This window comes from Bufo bufo, chromosome 11 (genome assembly GCF_905171765.1).
Source record: "Bufo bufo chromosome 11, aBufBuf1.1, whole genome shotgun sequence".
Classification (NCBI taxonomy): domain Eukaryota; kingdom Metazoa; phylum Chordata; class Amphibia; order Anura; family Bufonidae; genus Bufo; species Bufo bufo.
This window is the reverse complement of record NC_053399.1, coordinates 23423381-23440186: the sequence shown is the minus strand read 5'-3', so window position 1 is coordinate 23440186 and position 16806 is coordinate 23423381. Positions and strand designations below refer to the sequence as shown.

At 47.6% G+C, this 16806-nt stretch overlaps 1 protein-coding gene and 1 long non-coding RNA gene across 3 annotated transcripts in view; both read right to left on the bottom strand.

Annotated features, from left to right (window-relative positions):
- LOC120981392 overlaps nucleotides 1-16806 on the bottom strand; it is a 643721-nt gene that overhangs the window by 81229 nt on the left and 545686 nt on the right. The gene's annotated exons all lie outside the window — the stretch shown is intronic.
- Nucleotides 1-16806, bottom strand: part of ASPG (asparaginase) — a 76397-nt gene that overhangs the window by 7503 nt on the left and 52088 nt on the right. For both annotated transcript variants that reach the window (XM_040410878.1, XM_040410877.1), the window contains exons 10-13: nucleotides 16679-16798; nucleotides 14133-14228; nucleotides 13483-13646; nucleotides 859-945 (exon numbers count right to left, since the gene is read on the bottom strand). In XM_040410878.1, the coding sequence (XP_040266812.1) occupies nucleotides 859-945; nucleotides 13483-13646; nucleotides 14133-14228; nucleotides 16679-16798 (467 nt within the window). The remainder of the gene's footprint in view (nucleotides 1-858; nucleotides 946-13482; nucleotides 13647-14132; nucleotides 14229-16678; nucleotides 16799-16806) is intronic.

Genomic DNA, 16806 nt, shown 5'->3' with positions numbered 1-16806 from the left:
GTGGCGTTTCCTAGCGATATGCCCCCACTGTCGGAGATGATACAACCCCCTTATAGACCCGATTTAGGGCTGTTTTCCAAGCACTCTATTAGTACTTATCGCACATACAGTTTATAACATCAGTAACAGTTCACACAGCAAACGTATTGGAGAACATTCATTTTTGGGGAAGGGTGGGTTAGATGGGCTATTTCTATCTTGGCATGTATTGATATATTGCTAGGATATGCAACAACATTAAAATTGATTCCTGGCAGCCAATCTGCAAATGTTGGTTTATCAGAGCATCACATTTACGGCCTAGTTCACACAGTCAGTGATTTGGTCAGAGATGCCATCAATGACTGTGAGCCAACACCAGGAGCCTCCACAGACATAAGGTATAACGAAAAGATCTGCACTTGTACTTTAGACCTGCACCTGGGTTTGGCTCTAAATCACTGAAGTGTGAACTACGCATAAGGCCTCATGCACACGACCGGATGTATTTTGCGGTCCTCAAAAAACACGGATGACGTCCGTGTGCATTCCGTATTTTGCGGAACGGAACAGCCGGCCCCTAATAGAACAGCACTATCCTTGTCCATAATGTGGACAATAAGGGTCCATTCACACGTCCGCAAAATGGGTCCGGATCCGTTCTGCAACGTTGCGGAATGGATCCGGACCAATTCATTTTCAATACGGAAACGGAATGCACACAGAGTACCTTCCGTTTTTTTTTTTTTTGCGGACCCATTGAAATGAATGGTTCCGTATACAGTCTGCAAAAAAACGGAACGGAAACTGAATGAAAATACGTTCGTGTGCAAGAGGCCTAAGTGTGAGTTGTAGAATTTGTTAGAGACTTCTTTTTACCTGCATAGTTCAGTGCCACTGTGCTCCAGCTCTTCCCAGGACAGATGAGCGCCCGTCTGACGTAACAACTTTATCACCTCGATATGTCTGTAAAAAATAAATCGTCACAAGCAATTAACCTTTACATGGGCCAGTGACTAGGGCAACTGGGAAGGAGCGTTCCTTGGAATGCTCCTTCCCGATAACAATCTGACTCCAGGAGGAGGGTGGACAAAAATGTTAGGTTTAAAAGGGGTTATCTGGGTATTACTATTGATGACCTAACCACTGGATAGGCCATCAATATCAGATCTGTGGGGTCCTACACCCAGGACCCCCACCAATCAGCTGTTAGAAGAGGCTGGTGCTCATGGCCTAGGTGCCGCTCAGACCCATTGAAGTGAAGGAGGCTGAGATGCGATACCAAGCAGAGCTGCTATACAATGCACGTCACTGCTTGGCGAGTTGCCGGGAGCCTGCATTGCTCACCTGAGCTCCGGTGAGGGCACCGGGATTCGAACCCCTGCCCGAGGACAGGTCATCACTTTTCCCTACAGAACCCCTACAAGGGTCCATTCACACGTCCGTTGTTTCTTTCCTGATCTGTTCCGTTTTTTGCGGAACAGATCTGGACCAGTTCTGTACCCATTCATTTTCAATGGGTCCTGAAAAAAATAAAATAAAAATAAAAATAAATAAAAATCGGACAGCTCAAGGTCTGATTTTTTTTCAGGACCCATTGAAAATGAATGGGTACAGAACTGCTCCAGATCTGTTCTGCAAAAAACGGAACAGATCAGGAAAGAAACAACGGAAGTGAATGAACCTTAAGGATGAGACAAATTTATAAAACATGCAACATTTGATAACTGTGGCATAAAGTACAACGCAGACTCAAGGAAAACGGACTTCAAATCTTCCCCTCCTGATAAATTCCTCCCATCGTTAGTAATTAATGAAACAATTGTGTTGCTCAAATTTATCAGCCTACACAGCAGGGCATGGTGGGAGTTGTAGTTTTACAACAGCTGGAGAGCTGCAGGTTGCCAAAACTGCACCACAGCCGTCAATGGATTATTGCAGCATTGAGCATACCCTTCAATGGAGCTGACCTGCTATACCAGACACAACCCATCAAGTCTGGTTGGATCAGCCACTTTCTCATGTGTATACGGGTCTTGATTTCAAGATGCCATATCCTATGTGCAGGCAGGAGATAAGCTACTGCCAAGAGTCTGTCAGCGGCTCATTCAGCGCCCACAGAAAACCATGCATGCTGGGTCACATGTGAATGTTTAGCCTCTGTTCACTCCTCTTCTGAATCCATAGGGACTAGGGATGAGCTTGGACCCGTGGATGTTCGGGTTCGGCCGAACTTCGGGTCAAAATTTGGGTTCGGGACCTGAACTTGACCCGAACTCGAATCAATGGGGACCTGAACTTTGGGGCACAAAAATTGCTGCAAAATAGTCTTAGTAAGTAGAGATGAGCGAACTTCTGTTTTAAGTTCGGCATCTAAAGTTCGGCTTCCGGTTAGCGGAGGATCCCAATATGGATTCCGAATTCCGTTGTGGTCCGTGGTAGCGGAATCAATAATGGCCATTATTGATTCCGCTACCACGGACCACAACGGAATTCGGAATCCATATCGGGATCCTCCGCTAACCGGAAGCCGAACTTAAAACAGAAGTTCGCTCATCTCTATTAGTAAGGGCTAGAGGGCTGCAAAATGGGGGTAAGAGCAGGACAGTTGCCCTGCAAACAAATGTGGATAGGGAAATTACTTAAAATAACATAGAATAGAAAAAATTAAAAATAATTGTGAACTAGGAGGCGGAGGTCAAAATGGAGTAGGAGGTTGAGGAGGCGGTGGACGTGGTGGTGTAGGTGGACGTGAAGGAGGAGGAGGAGGTAGCCAACATTGTTTTTGTTGTTTTTTTTATTTTTATTTCCATTTATTTATTATAAATTATTAAATTTGGGAACACCCCAAAACATTGGGAAATAGAAACGAGACAATGCAAAGAGAAAGTGCGCTGGAGTATAACAATGGCTGGGTGCGGCCGGTATACTTTTCTAAGCTATGGACAAGTCCTGTGGGATCCATGCCTGGTTCATTCACGTTGGCTGTGGACAGGCGGCTGCGCTTGTCTGTGATCACCCCCCCTGCCGTGCTAAACACACACGTTCGGACAATACACTGGCTGCAGGGCAGGCCAGCACCTCCAAGGCGTAAAAGGGCAAGCTCAGGCCATGTGCCCAATTTGGAGACCCAGAAGTTGAATGGGGCAGACCCATCAGTAAGTACATGTAGGCGTGTGCACATGTACTGTTCCACCATGTTAGTGAAATGCTGCCTCCTGCTAAGACGCTCCATATCAGCTGGTGGTGCTGGTTGTTGTGGCGTGCTGAGAAAGCTTTTCCACATTTCGGCCATGCTAACCCTGCCTTTTGAGGTGCTGGCGGTGCCCCAGCTGCTTTGGCGACTTCTTCCTCCTTCTCTGCCTCTGCTGTCAGGTAGGAATGCCATCAGCAGCGCGTCTACCAGCGTGCGCTTGTAGTCGTGCCTCTTCTGATCATGCTCCAGTGACTGAATTAGGGACAACACGTTGTCCTTGTAGAGGGGACCCAGCAGGGTGGTCACCTAGTAATCAGCACTGGTTGGAATGTGGGCAACTCTGCTGTTGTTGCGCAGGCACTGCAGCATGTAGTCACTCATGTGTGCCAGGCTGCCCAGAGGCAACAACAAGCTGTCCTTTGTGGGATGTCTATCTCCCCCCCCCCCCGCCCCTCAAGCCACGCTCCATTGATGCCCATAAGCTGCTTTGGGTGCCACCCTGCTGTGAACACAGTTCCTCCTTCTCATCCTGCAGAACTGTGCCCTGGCTGGACAGTTGTGTACCTGGCCTCTGTTGTGGCTCGGAGGGTGGGTTCCTGCAACTTGTGAATGACTGGCCTGATAACCATGGAAATGATCCCTCTTCCATCATCGTCCGAAGTGTTTTTTTTTCAAGGAGACATAGAAGTGGGATAGTAACGTTGAGGACTGCGTCATCGGCACTGGCCATGTTGGTGGAGAACTCGAAACAGCACAACACGGCACACACATCCCGCATGGAGGCCCACTCGGTGGTGGTGGTGAAGTGGTGCTGTTCCGCAGAGCGACTCACCCATGCGTGCTGCAGCTGAAACTCCACTATTGCCTGCCGAAAGCGCACACAAACAGACCGCACTTTCTGCAGCAGCTCTGACATATTGGGATAATTTTTCAGGAACCTCTGCAATTCCAAATTCAGCACATGCACCAGGCAAGGGATGTGCATCAAACCGGCTAGCCCCAGAGCGGTTACAAGATTTTGCCCGTTATCACACACCGCCAGGCTACGCTTGAGGCTCAGCAGCACCAACCACTCTCATTGGTCTGTTCCATGCCAATCCAAAGCTCCTGCGCTGTGTGGGTTTTTCCCCCCAGATGAGTTTTAAAAGAGCCTGCTGCCGTTTTCCCCTGGCTGTGCTGAAGTTGGTGGTGAAGGTGTTACACTGACCGGATGAGGAGGAAGCGAAGTAGGAGGCAATCCTCGGTGGCGGTAGGACATGCGCCAAACTGATATCAGCCTCAGGCCCAGCCGCCACTGCATTTACCCAGTGTGCAGTTAGGGAGATAGTCCCTGCCCGTGCTTACTGGTCCACGTATCGGTGGTTATGTGGACCTTGCCACAGATGGCGTTGCGCAGTGCACACCTGATTCTGTCTGCTACTTGGTTGTGCAGGGCCGGGATGGCTCGCCTGGGAACCACGTACTGTGGGACAGCCACTGCCATAAGGTTTTTAAAAGTCTCCGTCTCCACCAGATGGAATGACAGCATTTCAAAGGCCAGGAATTTCGAAATGCAGGCATTCAGGGCCAGGGATCGTGGGTGGGTAGGGGGGTACTTCCTCTTTCTCCCCAGTGTTTGGGGGATAGACAGCTAAACGCTTCCATGGGACAGTGTAGACATGCTGAGTAATGGTGACGGAGGTGGTGGTGTTGCTGCCACATCCTCTGTTTGTGGGGTGGCAGGTGCCACTGTCACTCCAGAGGGGGAGGAAGAGGCAGAGACCGCAGCAGAAGAGGGAGCAGGAGGAGCCTGAGATCTTTTGTGGTTTTTCAAGTGTCTATTCCACTGCAGCTCGTGCTTTGCATTTAGATGCCTGGTCATGCAGGTTGTGCTCAGGTTGAGAACATTTATGCCTCATTCAGGCTCTGATTGCACAGCGCACAAACCACTCGCATCTTGTCGTAAGCACATTGTCTGAAGAACTGCCAGGCCAGGGAACTCCTTGGAGCTGGCTTTGGTGTGCTCAGTCCCTGGGTGCGGTAGGCAGTAGAATGCATACCGGCTAGGGGACGGCCACTCTGCTTTTGCACACTGCTCCCTCTTTTGCTGTGCGGCTGGTGCTGTGTGACCACCACCTCTTCCACCGAACTGCACACGTTACTCGATGACCTTGATTCCATGTGGGGTCTAGGACCTCATCATCTTCCACCCACTCTTCACCCCTGCCCTCCTTGCCGGTCTGCACACTGCAGAAAGCCGCAGCAGTTGGCACCTGTGTTTCGTCATCAGAGATGTGCTGCGGTGGTCCTCCCATGTCCACATCCTGAAACATAAGTGGTTGGGCATCGGTGCACTCAATCTCTTCCACTTCTGGGGCAGTGCTAGGTGGACGGCCCTCGGAAACACCGCCAGCAGAGTGCTCAAAAAGCATAAGAGACTGCTGCATGACTTGGGGCTCAGACTGCTTGGCTGATTTACAAGGGGTGAGGTGAAGGACAGATGCCCATGGGCTGCAGGTGCCAACACTGCGGTTTCAGCAGGGGACGGGGTGGGAGACAAGGTGAAGGAACTGGAGGCACTGTCAGCAACCCAATCTACTACCGCCTCTACTAGTTCTGGCCTCATCATTCGTACACCAGTATTCGGGCCTACAAAATGACTCTGAACATCCTGTCGCCTACGTGCACCTGAGGAAGGTGTTTCATTTGGGCGTGTAGCTGGCACAGATTGATCACGTCCTCTCCCTGCAACAGGAGCTCCACCAACCCCAGCAGCACCACGACCACATCCCTTATTTGATGCTCTCCTCATTCTTTGAGGTCACCCACCGAACGAACAGACGGATTAACTATATTAATTTCCCTGTCACCTATGCAGTGCAGGTGTATCTCACACCAAAAATGGGTATATGTTACCGGCCGAACTAACGATTATATTTCTGTGTCAGGGGTGCAAAGCTGGTGTATTGCACCCACAAAAAGTCATTATAGGTCACCCACAAAACAAAGCCAGATTCCGAACACTCTCACTCACTTCAGCTGCCTGCTTCCTGTCCCTGCACTACTCAGAGCTGATGGGCGGTGCTACACATGATCCAGCTTGTATAGAGGCTGGGCCACATGATGCCCGGCCAATCACAGCCATGCCATTAGTAGGCATGGCTGTGATTGCTTCTAATGGCACACAGCTTAAAAGCTTGTTGATTGGCTGTCCTGCAGCCTTTCAAAAGCTTTATCAAATGCCTGAACACCGAACTCGAACTTTTCCGGCAAAGTTCGGGTTCGGGTCCGGATACCCGAACTCGCAAAGTTTGGTACGGACCAGAACTTTACAGTTCGGGTTCGCTCAAGACTAATAGGGACTCTTTCACCTGGAGAATGTCCAGAGCGTCCTTAGGCCATACACATGGTCGGTATGGGTCAGCATACCCCCTTGTCCCCTCCTGTATAGAATATAGACTGTGCTATTCTATGCGGAGGTATACAATAAAAATAATTTCTGCAACACGCTCTAATGGGCAATACGTACAGAGGCATACGTAGAGAAATGCTCAACATACATCTCCAAATTATGCCATTAATGAAGTGTGAACTGAACAGAGCCTTGGGGGCCTATTCACACAGTTTTTGCCAGACCGCTGCTGTGTTAGTGAGCATCACCTTGGCTAGCTGCAACACCCGATGTAATTACTGCTGGGTAGAGATGAGCGAACTTCTGTTTTAAGTTCGGCGTCTAAAGTTCGGCTTCCGGTTAGCGGAGGATCCCGATATGGATTCCGAATTCCGTTGTGGTCCGTGGTAGCGGAATCAATAATGGTCATTATTGATTCCGCTACCACGGACCACAACGGAATTTGGAATCCATATCGGGATCCTCCGCTAACCGGAAGCCGAACTTTAGACGCCGAACTTAAAACAGAAGTTCGCTCATCTCTGCTGCTGGGTGATGGCAAACCACGGCTCAACTGCACTGTGTGAATACACCATAAGGCCTCATGCACACGACAGTATTTTTTTCACTGTCCGCAAAACGGGGTTCCGTGATCCGTTTTTGTTTCCATGTGTCTTCCTTGATTTTTGGAGGATCACCAGACATGAAGGAAAGTGAAAAAAAAAACTAAGTCAAGTTTGCCTTGCAAATGATAGGAAAAAAACGGACGCGGATGACAATCTTGTGTGCCTCCGTGTTTTTTCACGGACCCATTGACTTGAATGGGTCCGCGAACCTTTGTCCGTGAAAAAAATAGGACAGGTCCTATTTTTTTGACGGACTGGAAACACGGATCACGGACGCGGATGACAAACGGTGCATTATCCGAGTTTTCAACGGACCCATTGAAAGTCAATGGGTCCGCAGAAAATCACGGAAAACGGAACAACGGACACGGAACACAACAACGGTCGTGTGCATGAGGCCTAAGGGTGGAGTTGTGAGAAGAGGGCCCCGTTTTGTATACTACAGATTATGTACAGCTCTCTGTATTGGTTTGCAGTACTGCGTCCAGAAATGGGATTGCTCGTTCAGCACCGCCATTAGCTGCACTGTGTACAGATTACGGTTTATCATAGTAAAGGTGCAATACTGATGCAGTAATGATTCCTCAAGTTCAATGATCTGCGCTGTAAAACCCAGTTAAGATCCAGTTACACTTGTATAAAAGTGAACTAATGCTCAACTGCCTCGTTCTAATAGAAAACAAGGCTCAAATCATGTCAAATAATTTACTATTAAACTACAATCCAAAGCCTCAGCGCAAGAGGAATATACTGACAAAGCTGCACTAAAGGGCCAAGCGCTGCATGGTGGCTGTGGTGCTGGTGGGGCCCAGGGCCAAAGGGAACTTAGCTTGACAGCAGAGGTGTTGTTGGGCTGCTGGGTCTAGCCACCTGTAGGTGCTGTGCTGCAGTGGTCGCCTTGTGGCGCTGACGCCAAATTAGTGTAGGGACCCACTCGAGAGGGCACCTTGATGTGGAGAGTTGGGTGATGCATTTTGATAAAAACGCATACAAACTGCCTTGTGGACATGTTTATATATTATATTGAGAAGCAATGGGTCGATGCATGGCATGTAGAGGTGCGGTCCACGTCTCTCTTTTCTTCTACAGATTGGAAGATGGAGTTTGTGGTGCCCTCCAATTTGGTTCTTCTGCCGCAGATCTGACAGCTCCCCGTTCCCTCTGCATTGATATACAATTGCTGTCACATTCTCAGACTACTCGATGCACACTGTGCTTCTGAAGTCTGAGACTTTCCTCCTGCCATCAAACAGCACAATTTGTCTATAGGGGGAGCGCCTCAGACTACTGAAGCATAGTGTGCAATGAGCGGCCTCAGAATCCGATAGCCATTGTATACGAGACGGGGAATCCTTGGATCTCAGTCAGAAGGACTAAATAGGAGGACAGCAGGTACTTTAATATCCGATCAGTAAGGGTCCGCAGTCTCCACTGATCAGCTGTAACTCTGCATCTGTAGTACCAGTGCTATAGGATCTTATTAATGGTGTTTTCCAGGACCTGGTGGTCCCACAATCACACCTTAATTATAAATAGCACACCTGTAGGACTTACCGGTCCTAAGTTGTGTGAATTGGATCCTGGTCACATGACAATGTTCCTCTTCTGAAAATCCTGCCTGGACTACGGACGGGACGTCACTTCTGCTGTAGATGGGGCCAGAATTATCACTTTCCCTAGTGCAAAAACTCCTGAAATCCCCTCATTTGCGCCAGGAAAAGAATAGTTCTAGCCCCGTCCATAGCGGAAGTGACATCTGCTGAAGATGGATTTTCAGAAGAGGTGCGTCACGTGACCAGGAGGCGGACTCATGCGCGTCAGAGCGATACGTTTACGGTATTACACGCTTCTCCAACAGGCATGTTAAGTGCAAGATGAGTTTGCCGAGCCCGCTGGGACCTGGAAACCCCCTTTAAATGGTGGTAAATGTGAGGATGTCTAGGGTCTTGAAAAGAATTTAACAAATTTCTGATGCTAAACTAAATCTGCACAGTCTGTATTATATGCTCCAAATATTCCACTGACATCTCTATCATCCCATCAAGAATACCCGAGTACCTAAGAGGAATATTGCATTGCTTATAGAAAGAAAAAAAAATTATTCAGCCATTTAATAGTGATATCTGTTGCTCGGATAGCTGGATGACACATCACACGGGCTGGCATGCCTCCAGCTTCTCCAGGATGGTAAAATCTGACTAGCTATGTGTCAACGGATCACGGGAGATCACTGAATAACTAAGCAATTTTGTCATTATCCAGGATTAAACAGAGTTTCTTACCAAACATCCCTAAAAACAAAACAAACCCACAAAAAAAAAAAAAAAAACAGCACCACCTTGTCTATGGCCTGTGGATAGTAATGCAGCTCTTCCCCATGCACTGGATTAAAAAGGTACTAGACAACCCCTTTAAGAGGACCTGCTTCAGTGAGCATTTTATTCTCCACTGGATTACTCTGGAGTATCTTTTCTTACAAGTCTGCATTGTACCAGCCCTCACTTTATTCCTACAAATCCAGGAAGCATAACGGACAACGCAGCCTTACCATTCGGCTTCATGCAGCGCCATCCCTGTCCGACTACACACAGACACACGGGATGATAACGGCCAGTTGTCAATGTAGTTATACATATCCAGGAGAAATAGCAGAGGAGCAAAAGGTATAAGAAAATACGCTCCGGATTTGTTATTTTATGAAAACAAAGTATTTCCTAAACCAGACATGTTGGAGAGTGGACAGATCCTCTTTGAAGGAGTTGCCCAGGATATTGATAGTGATGACCTATCCTCAGGATGGGCCCAACATCCTGCACCTCCGCCAATCAGCTGTAGGCGCCAGCACTACACAGAGTCCGTTGTGTAGTGGACGCGGCTGGTAACTGCAACGCTGCTCCCATTGAAGTGAATGGAAACGATCTCCGTCCACTACCCAATGGATGGAGCGGTGTAATTCCAGTGTTTACTTCCGATGGCTACAACCAAACAGGAGTGCATGGTGTTGGACCCCCACTGATCACACATCAATGGCGTATCCTGAGGAGAAGCCCTCAAAATCCTGGACAATAACGTTAACCCTTTCCCAATCGCACCACGTAAATTTGCGGCGGCTAGGCATTTGAAAACTGTGCCCGCTCCGCTTGCGGTTTTAAACAGCAGGCACATGGCACTACTGTATGCAATCGACGAAAACGGCGATCGCATACATTTAACACCTGAGAAGCCGTGGTCAAATGTGGCCATGGCATCTGAGAAGTTAAAGGCCGGGAGCGTGCTGCGGCGAGGATCGAGGGAGGCGGATGCAGTGTGCGGCAGCCCCAGTACTCAGGAGTGGTACAGGGCTGCTGCACACTAGTTCCTATGGAGAGCCTGACACTGTAATTATCATAGACTCCAATACTAATGCACTGGAGTCTACGAAAGAAGCAATCTAAGATTGCTTGCTATTAAAAAGTAAAAAAAAAAAAAAAAGTTTTAAATATTTTAAAATAAAAAACACAAATTCAAACCACTCCCCTTTCCCCAAAATTAAAAATACATAAAATTATAAATAAATATTTAAACATCATGGGCATTGCCACGTGCGAAAACGTCCGTACTATTAAAATATAAAAATATTTAACATTAACATGTGACTTGAAGGGGCTGTGATGAGGTTTCCCTATAGGATCGTATACACACTTTATCCTTGCTCTTTCAGGTGTATATAGCTACTTCCCTGTAAACCCACACCCGGAGGGCAGTGCTGGAGGGTCAGGTCGGGGGTATATGTTCTTTTACAGTTTTATCACTCCTCACTCTTACAGGCACTAGGGGGCTTCCATAGAAGTCAGAAAACCCCTTTAACAGGAAAACTCAGACTTAAGTATTCTTTTTGTTTTCAGATTGAAACGTTCCACAGTTTACAGACACCTAAGGAATTCGGGGTGCTCTGGGGAAAGAAAATCCTGAAGAGAAAAAACAAGCAGTGCCTGGATTATATAATTCCACCCCGACAAGCCCAAGCAGGCGCTCCCGAAGCTGCAAGCCTGTCCCAACGTCTCACTGTGGAATACGTAATGACAGCGGCGTTGTATGCGATCCTGCCTCAGAACAGGAGTGGTGCAGTTACCTTTCATCTTCCAGAAGGACCCGAGGCGCTGGCAGGGTGCGGCACCAGGGGCCTACTTTCTCACATTAGTAAAGTTCAACTCTTGCACAGAAAATAAAGTTTAACCTTTCTGCTGCCAATGGCAAAAATCTGAACAATGACCAGAGGGAACCAACAGAAACACATAAAAGCTTTATCTCAATGATAGCAATACAAGTAAATACCTAAAGGGTGGGCTAACGGGATCACTCATTTTTTTTTCAGAAGAGGGAAAGGTGCAATCTGTGGAGGAACCCTCCAGGAAGGGTTAATTTCCCTGCTTAGCCACCACAGGGGCCCCTGAAGCATTACATGGTGCCAAATGATATTAAAAGGAGTATTCTGGGAGAACTATTAGATTGGTGGGGGTCCTATCTCAGAGCCCCCATAAAATGAACTGAGCGGCAGGTTGGGTATATTCATCTCTATGGGAGTTCTGCAGGCAGCCGAATACAGTCCTTGGCTATTTCCACAACTCCTATAGAGATGAATGGAGCAGCATGTGTATGCCTGACCTGTCGCTCTGAGGGGTACAGGGTCCTAGTGGTTATACCCTACCCTATGGATAGGGGATAACTTGTAACAACCAGAATGCCCCTTTAATACCATTGGACACCGTGTAATGTTTCATTGCCCTGTGGTGGTGCTGGTGGGTTCCCCCCCACAGATTCCACTTTTTCTCTGGAGTCTTAGCAGTCGGACACTCGCTGATCCACATATTCTTTAGGAGACCCTTCTAACCAAACGGAATGATCCAGTCATAATAACTGATAGTTTGGTCTATTCTTTCTTGCACAAAATAAATAAAAAGGATCCTGCTGAGAACAGCCCTCACCTAGGAGGAGAGCCTACACGGTAATTACATGGAGTGAGTTAGCCTGCGATTGCTACAGAACGCATCAAGTGTTTCATCACGGTCTGTCGACAGCAGGTACGTCAATAGTAAGGCGGTTCCACCTTCCAGAATCTTCTGTCTGTACATGCCCATCTTACAGAATAAACTTCATTCGTACTTCTGACTTATGTCCCCCCCCTCCAAACATTTTAGTTTTGGCCACATACGAAATTTTGAATCTTTTCTATGAATATTGAATGTTACATCCTTAGAAAAGTTTCTAGATAATTGCAGTTCCAGCTGCACATGTACATTGCTCTTGATTAGGTCAATATCAAGGGGTTCACCATTTTATGATGATAGGACCACAAGGTGCAACTGAAAGCACACCCACGGCCACGAAATTTTACAGCAAAATTGTGCGGCCATTGGCTGATGGGGGTAGCGGTGTCGCATACAGCCATGTGGTCTCACCCTATGCAGAGTGAGCACTCCACTCGATGCAGCTGTCTACCTTAGGCCTCATGCACACGGCTGTTGTTTTGGCGGCTTGGATGCGGACCCATTCACTTCAATGGGGCCGCAAAAGATGCGGACAGCACTCCGTGTGCTGTCCGCATCCGTTGCTCCGGTCTGCAAAAAAATTATATAACCTGTCCTATTCTTGTCCACGCTTTGCGGACAAGAATAGGCAGTTATATTAAAGGCTGTCCGTGTGCATGTCGCCTTAAGGGAAGGAAAATTGTACTTTTTACTTTAGGCTACGTTCACATCTCCTTATGGAGATGTGGCTGGCTAATACGGCACAGACCAGTCGGCTGGATTGCAGGATCTGGCACTGCCGTATTCTCTACTTCAGGCATGCTCAACCTGCAGCCCTCCAGCTGTTGCAAAACTACAACTGCCAGCATGCCTAGACTGCCTACAGCTATCAGCCTAAAGCAGGGCATGGTGGGAGTTGTAGTTTTACAACAGCTGGAGAGCCGTAGGTTGAGCATCCGTGCTCTACTTCACCGAGCTCCGTGGGTGATCTGTCCGCTTTCCAGCATAAATGCCAGGTTCCAGCCGGACAAAAACTGTTGCATGCAACGGCCTTTTTGTCCAGCTGACATTTGAATCGGATCAGGTACCTGAATCTCTGTAACAAAGATGTGAACGAGGCCTTAAGCAGGCTACAAGCTAGATGGACTCAGGATTGACCTAAACTTGTTCAGTAGTTTTCCCCACAGGTTGGAGACCACTGACCTGGGACATATGCAAACAATACAGTAATTACAGAAGCTCAACCCAATATGATAAAAACTACAGACGTAAGACATCCCGTGTAAATGCAGAGCACACAATTACCTGAACTTTACTGCATTCATCAATGGTGTGTCTCCACAACGGTCCTTGGCGTAAACTGTAGCTCCATTATTCAGAAGGTACTGAACCGCGTGATAATGTCCCTCACAGCAAGCGACATGTAGTGGTGTCCTTCCATCATAGTCTTCACTGCTCAGGTTAGCTCCCTAAAAAGGTGAAATAAATACAAAAGGAGTAAAGTAAACTACAAGTCACAGACATACAACAGATCCCGTGACTTATCTTCAACACCGAAATTACTAATTTTTCTAAAGAATTTGATGGTCAACTGTACAGCGAAGATACAGAATACATAGTGCAGGGGATTTTGGTTTTGTAAACCTGCGAAAAGCTGTATTGGCCCTCACCAGAGCATTATTTAGACATCACCACTAGGGAGATTGGACCCGGGAGCAGGACCTTACAAGCTCCATCTTCATAGCCATGGTCTCCAGGTCCTGAATTATACACATAAGGGTACATGGGCTGCAATATAGCAGTGCACCAGCCCAGTACGGAATGTGGCCTAGAAATCCCTATGAATGATTTGGCAAATTACAGACAACTCCTTTAATATGAAGAACCCCGATGAATGGTGAAGATGAAAACTGGTGACATAACGCTACATATAAGCAGATGGAAGTAATTCTTACCATGTCCCTTATTGCTTCCAGGGCATCAATGTCTCCAGTTTTAGCAGCCGCACAGGCCAGGGCAGGAGTGAGCGCGTCTCGGACAGCCTCCAACTCCTGCAACAGAGAAGAAAGTGTTAATGGCATCCAGTTTCAATGACTTCATATGTGGCACTGGGCACATACGTAAAGATCTAAGCTAAAAGCACAAAACCAATGGTTGCCATCCAAATAACTTGTACATTTACGCCTTCCTAAACGAGGAATAAGTTGGAGTAAACTCCCCCCAAACACCTTCCCAATACTTGGGGGATGGGTCGATTACACTAAACCAGCAAACTCCCCCCAGAACTGGAAGAAACATAGGTGGTGAGTAAAACTAAAAGACTAACCATACCAATTCAATTAAAGGGGCTATCCTGTAAAACAGATTGAAGACCTATCCTCAGGATAGGTCATTAATATCAGATCAGTGGGGGGGGGGGGGGGTCCAACTCTACCCAAGCTATGTGACGTCACCATACATTGATCACATGGCCTAGTTGCAGCAAAGCCTCACTGAAGTGAATGGGGTGAGTGCAGCGGCTCTCTTAACCAGCTGATCGGCAGGGGTCCCGAGACTCAGACCCCCGCAGATGTGATAATGATGACCAATTAATGTCATCTTTATCATTTCCATGATAACCCCTTTAATGCTGGCCAAAGCCAATGAGTACAGCGGGCACAGACAAGCATGTAAAAAGAATCGGGGTAGTGCTGGCTTTCACCCCAACAGAAGGCAGCTCGAGTTCAACATGCCCGCTCCTTTTGTTCTCAGAAGTGATAATCCACCACCAGTGGCTTTCTCCACATTCAGAATATGTTTGTATGGGGGATGTTGTTTGACCCAGATAATTCTTCTAACTGTGCATAGCTGGTGGCCAATCTCTCCTGCAAGTTTTGCACATAACCACATGTCGTCCAGACACGGACTTCTCTGTTGGGGCCATTGATAATTTGAAGAAAGGAAACTTACTTACAGAAGAGGAATTAGAAAAATGTAATGGAGTTTCCGGTAGAAAGACTCTGGCTAGCTCCTGTACACCCCAACTCCATGCTATGGGCTGGGCCTGACAGGACTCAGCCAGACAAGGATCTCCTAGGGCCCATGGCGTGTACCAGACGCATCTGGCAGCAGTGTAGTAGTAAATTCCCTCTAGAGTCCACTCATTCCGCCATGACCTCCTTCCTATATGACCCCACGCTTCCTACTAGTCTTATCACGTCTACAACGAGACCGTGGTTTCAACGGGGGGGGGGGGGGGGGGGGGGGGGGGGGGGGGTGTTTCGGTTCGCTGATATTGTGGACCCCTTCACTAGGGTCCTCCTACCGTTCACTACCCTGCAGGCCAAATATGATCTCCCACCTTCATCCAACTTCTTCTATAGCCAGATTAGGCACTTTGCCCAGTCCATCTTTTCGGGGGTTACGGTTTCCCTTCCGACCTCCTTTGAGCGCATATGCAGGGAAGGGGTACATACGAAAGGTTTAATTTCCGAGATTTACTCTAGATTGCTGACTCCCTTCCCTGATCGGGCCCAAAGGCATTCCTACATGGTGAGGTGGGAGGAGTACTTGGGGAGGGCCTTACCGGACTCACTCTGGCACCTTATATGGAGGAGGGCAGCGAAATCATCTATGTCGGTACTTCACCAGGAGAACCAATATAAGATCTTAATGTACTGGTATCACACTCCTGACCTCCTCCATAGAATGAATCCAGTAGTTCCGGGTGATTGTTGGAGATGTGGCTTACATAGGGGTACATTGCCGAACATTTTCTGGGATTGTCCCAAGATAGGCCCTTACTGGACTGAAGTCGGCGCTCTCCTGACCGACGTTTTTGGAACCGAAATTCGACCGGAACCTATGTCCTTCCTGCTTAATGTGGTCCCCAAACAAGTCAAAAAACATGCACTCAAGCTGCTGATACTAACAGCAGCTCGTTGTCTAGTCTCCCGATCGTGGAAAAGCCCCGACCCAACACGGGTCTCTGATTTGTATGCCAGGGTGATGGAGGTCAGAACAATGGAGTATTCCACTGCTATGCATCAGGACAAAATGGCACTCTTCAATCCCATATGGGACACTTATTGGGCCACTAGGCAACCTTGAAGAATCATGGTGAAAGGATTGTTCCCTTTCACCCCCTCCCCCCCCCCCCTCCTCTGTTTTTGTCCATGTCATGTCTGTTGGCTATTTGTTGGGTAATTCTGGTTGAGAATTGTTGGGCCTTAGGGTCCTTATGGCCATCTCGCTTCTTTTGTTTTCTTCTTTTTCTTCTTTTCAGGCTGGTTACAGATGGACGCAGTCTCAGTTAGTTCAATTCAATGCTTTATTTTAGTTTGGTCTTCAGTGTTACATATGCTCATCCAATATGTATGTGATATATTTTGTGTATTACCCTTTCCTTGAACTTCTGTGCACTATGCTATTGTAAAAGTGTATTAACGTTTTTGTTTTATATACCATAATAAACATACAATTATAAAAAAAAGAATGTAATGAGTTTCCAACGAGACTGTACCTCCTTGCAGCTCACACCAACAGACCTGGCGACAACCTGAATGAACTTGCTGTCTCTCAGGGAAATTTTGGCTCCGGTTGCACTGGCGGTCATCTCACCCCTGAGGTTCTCAAACAGCATCTACAATA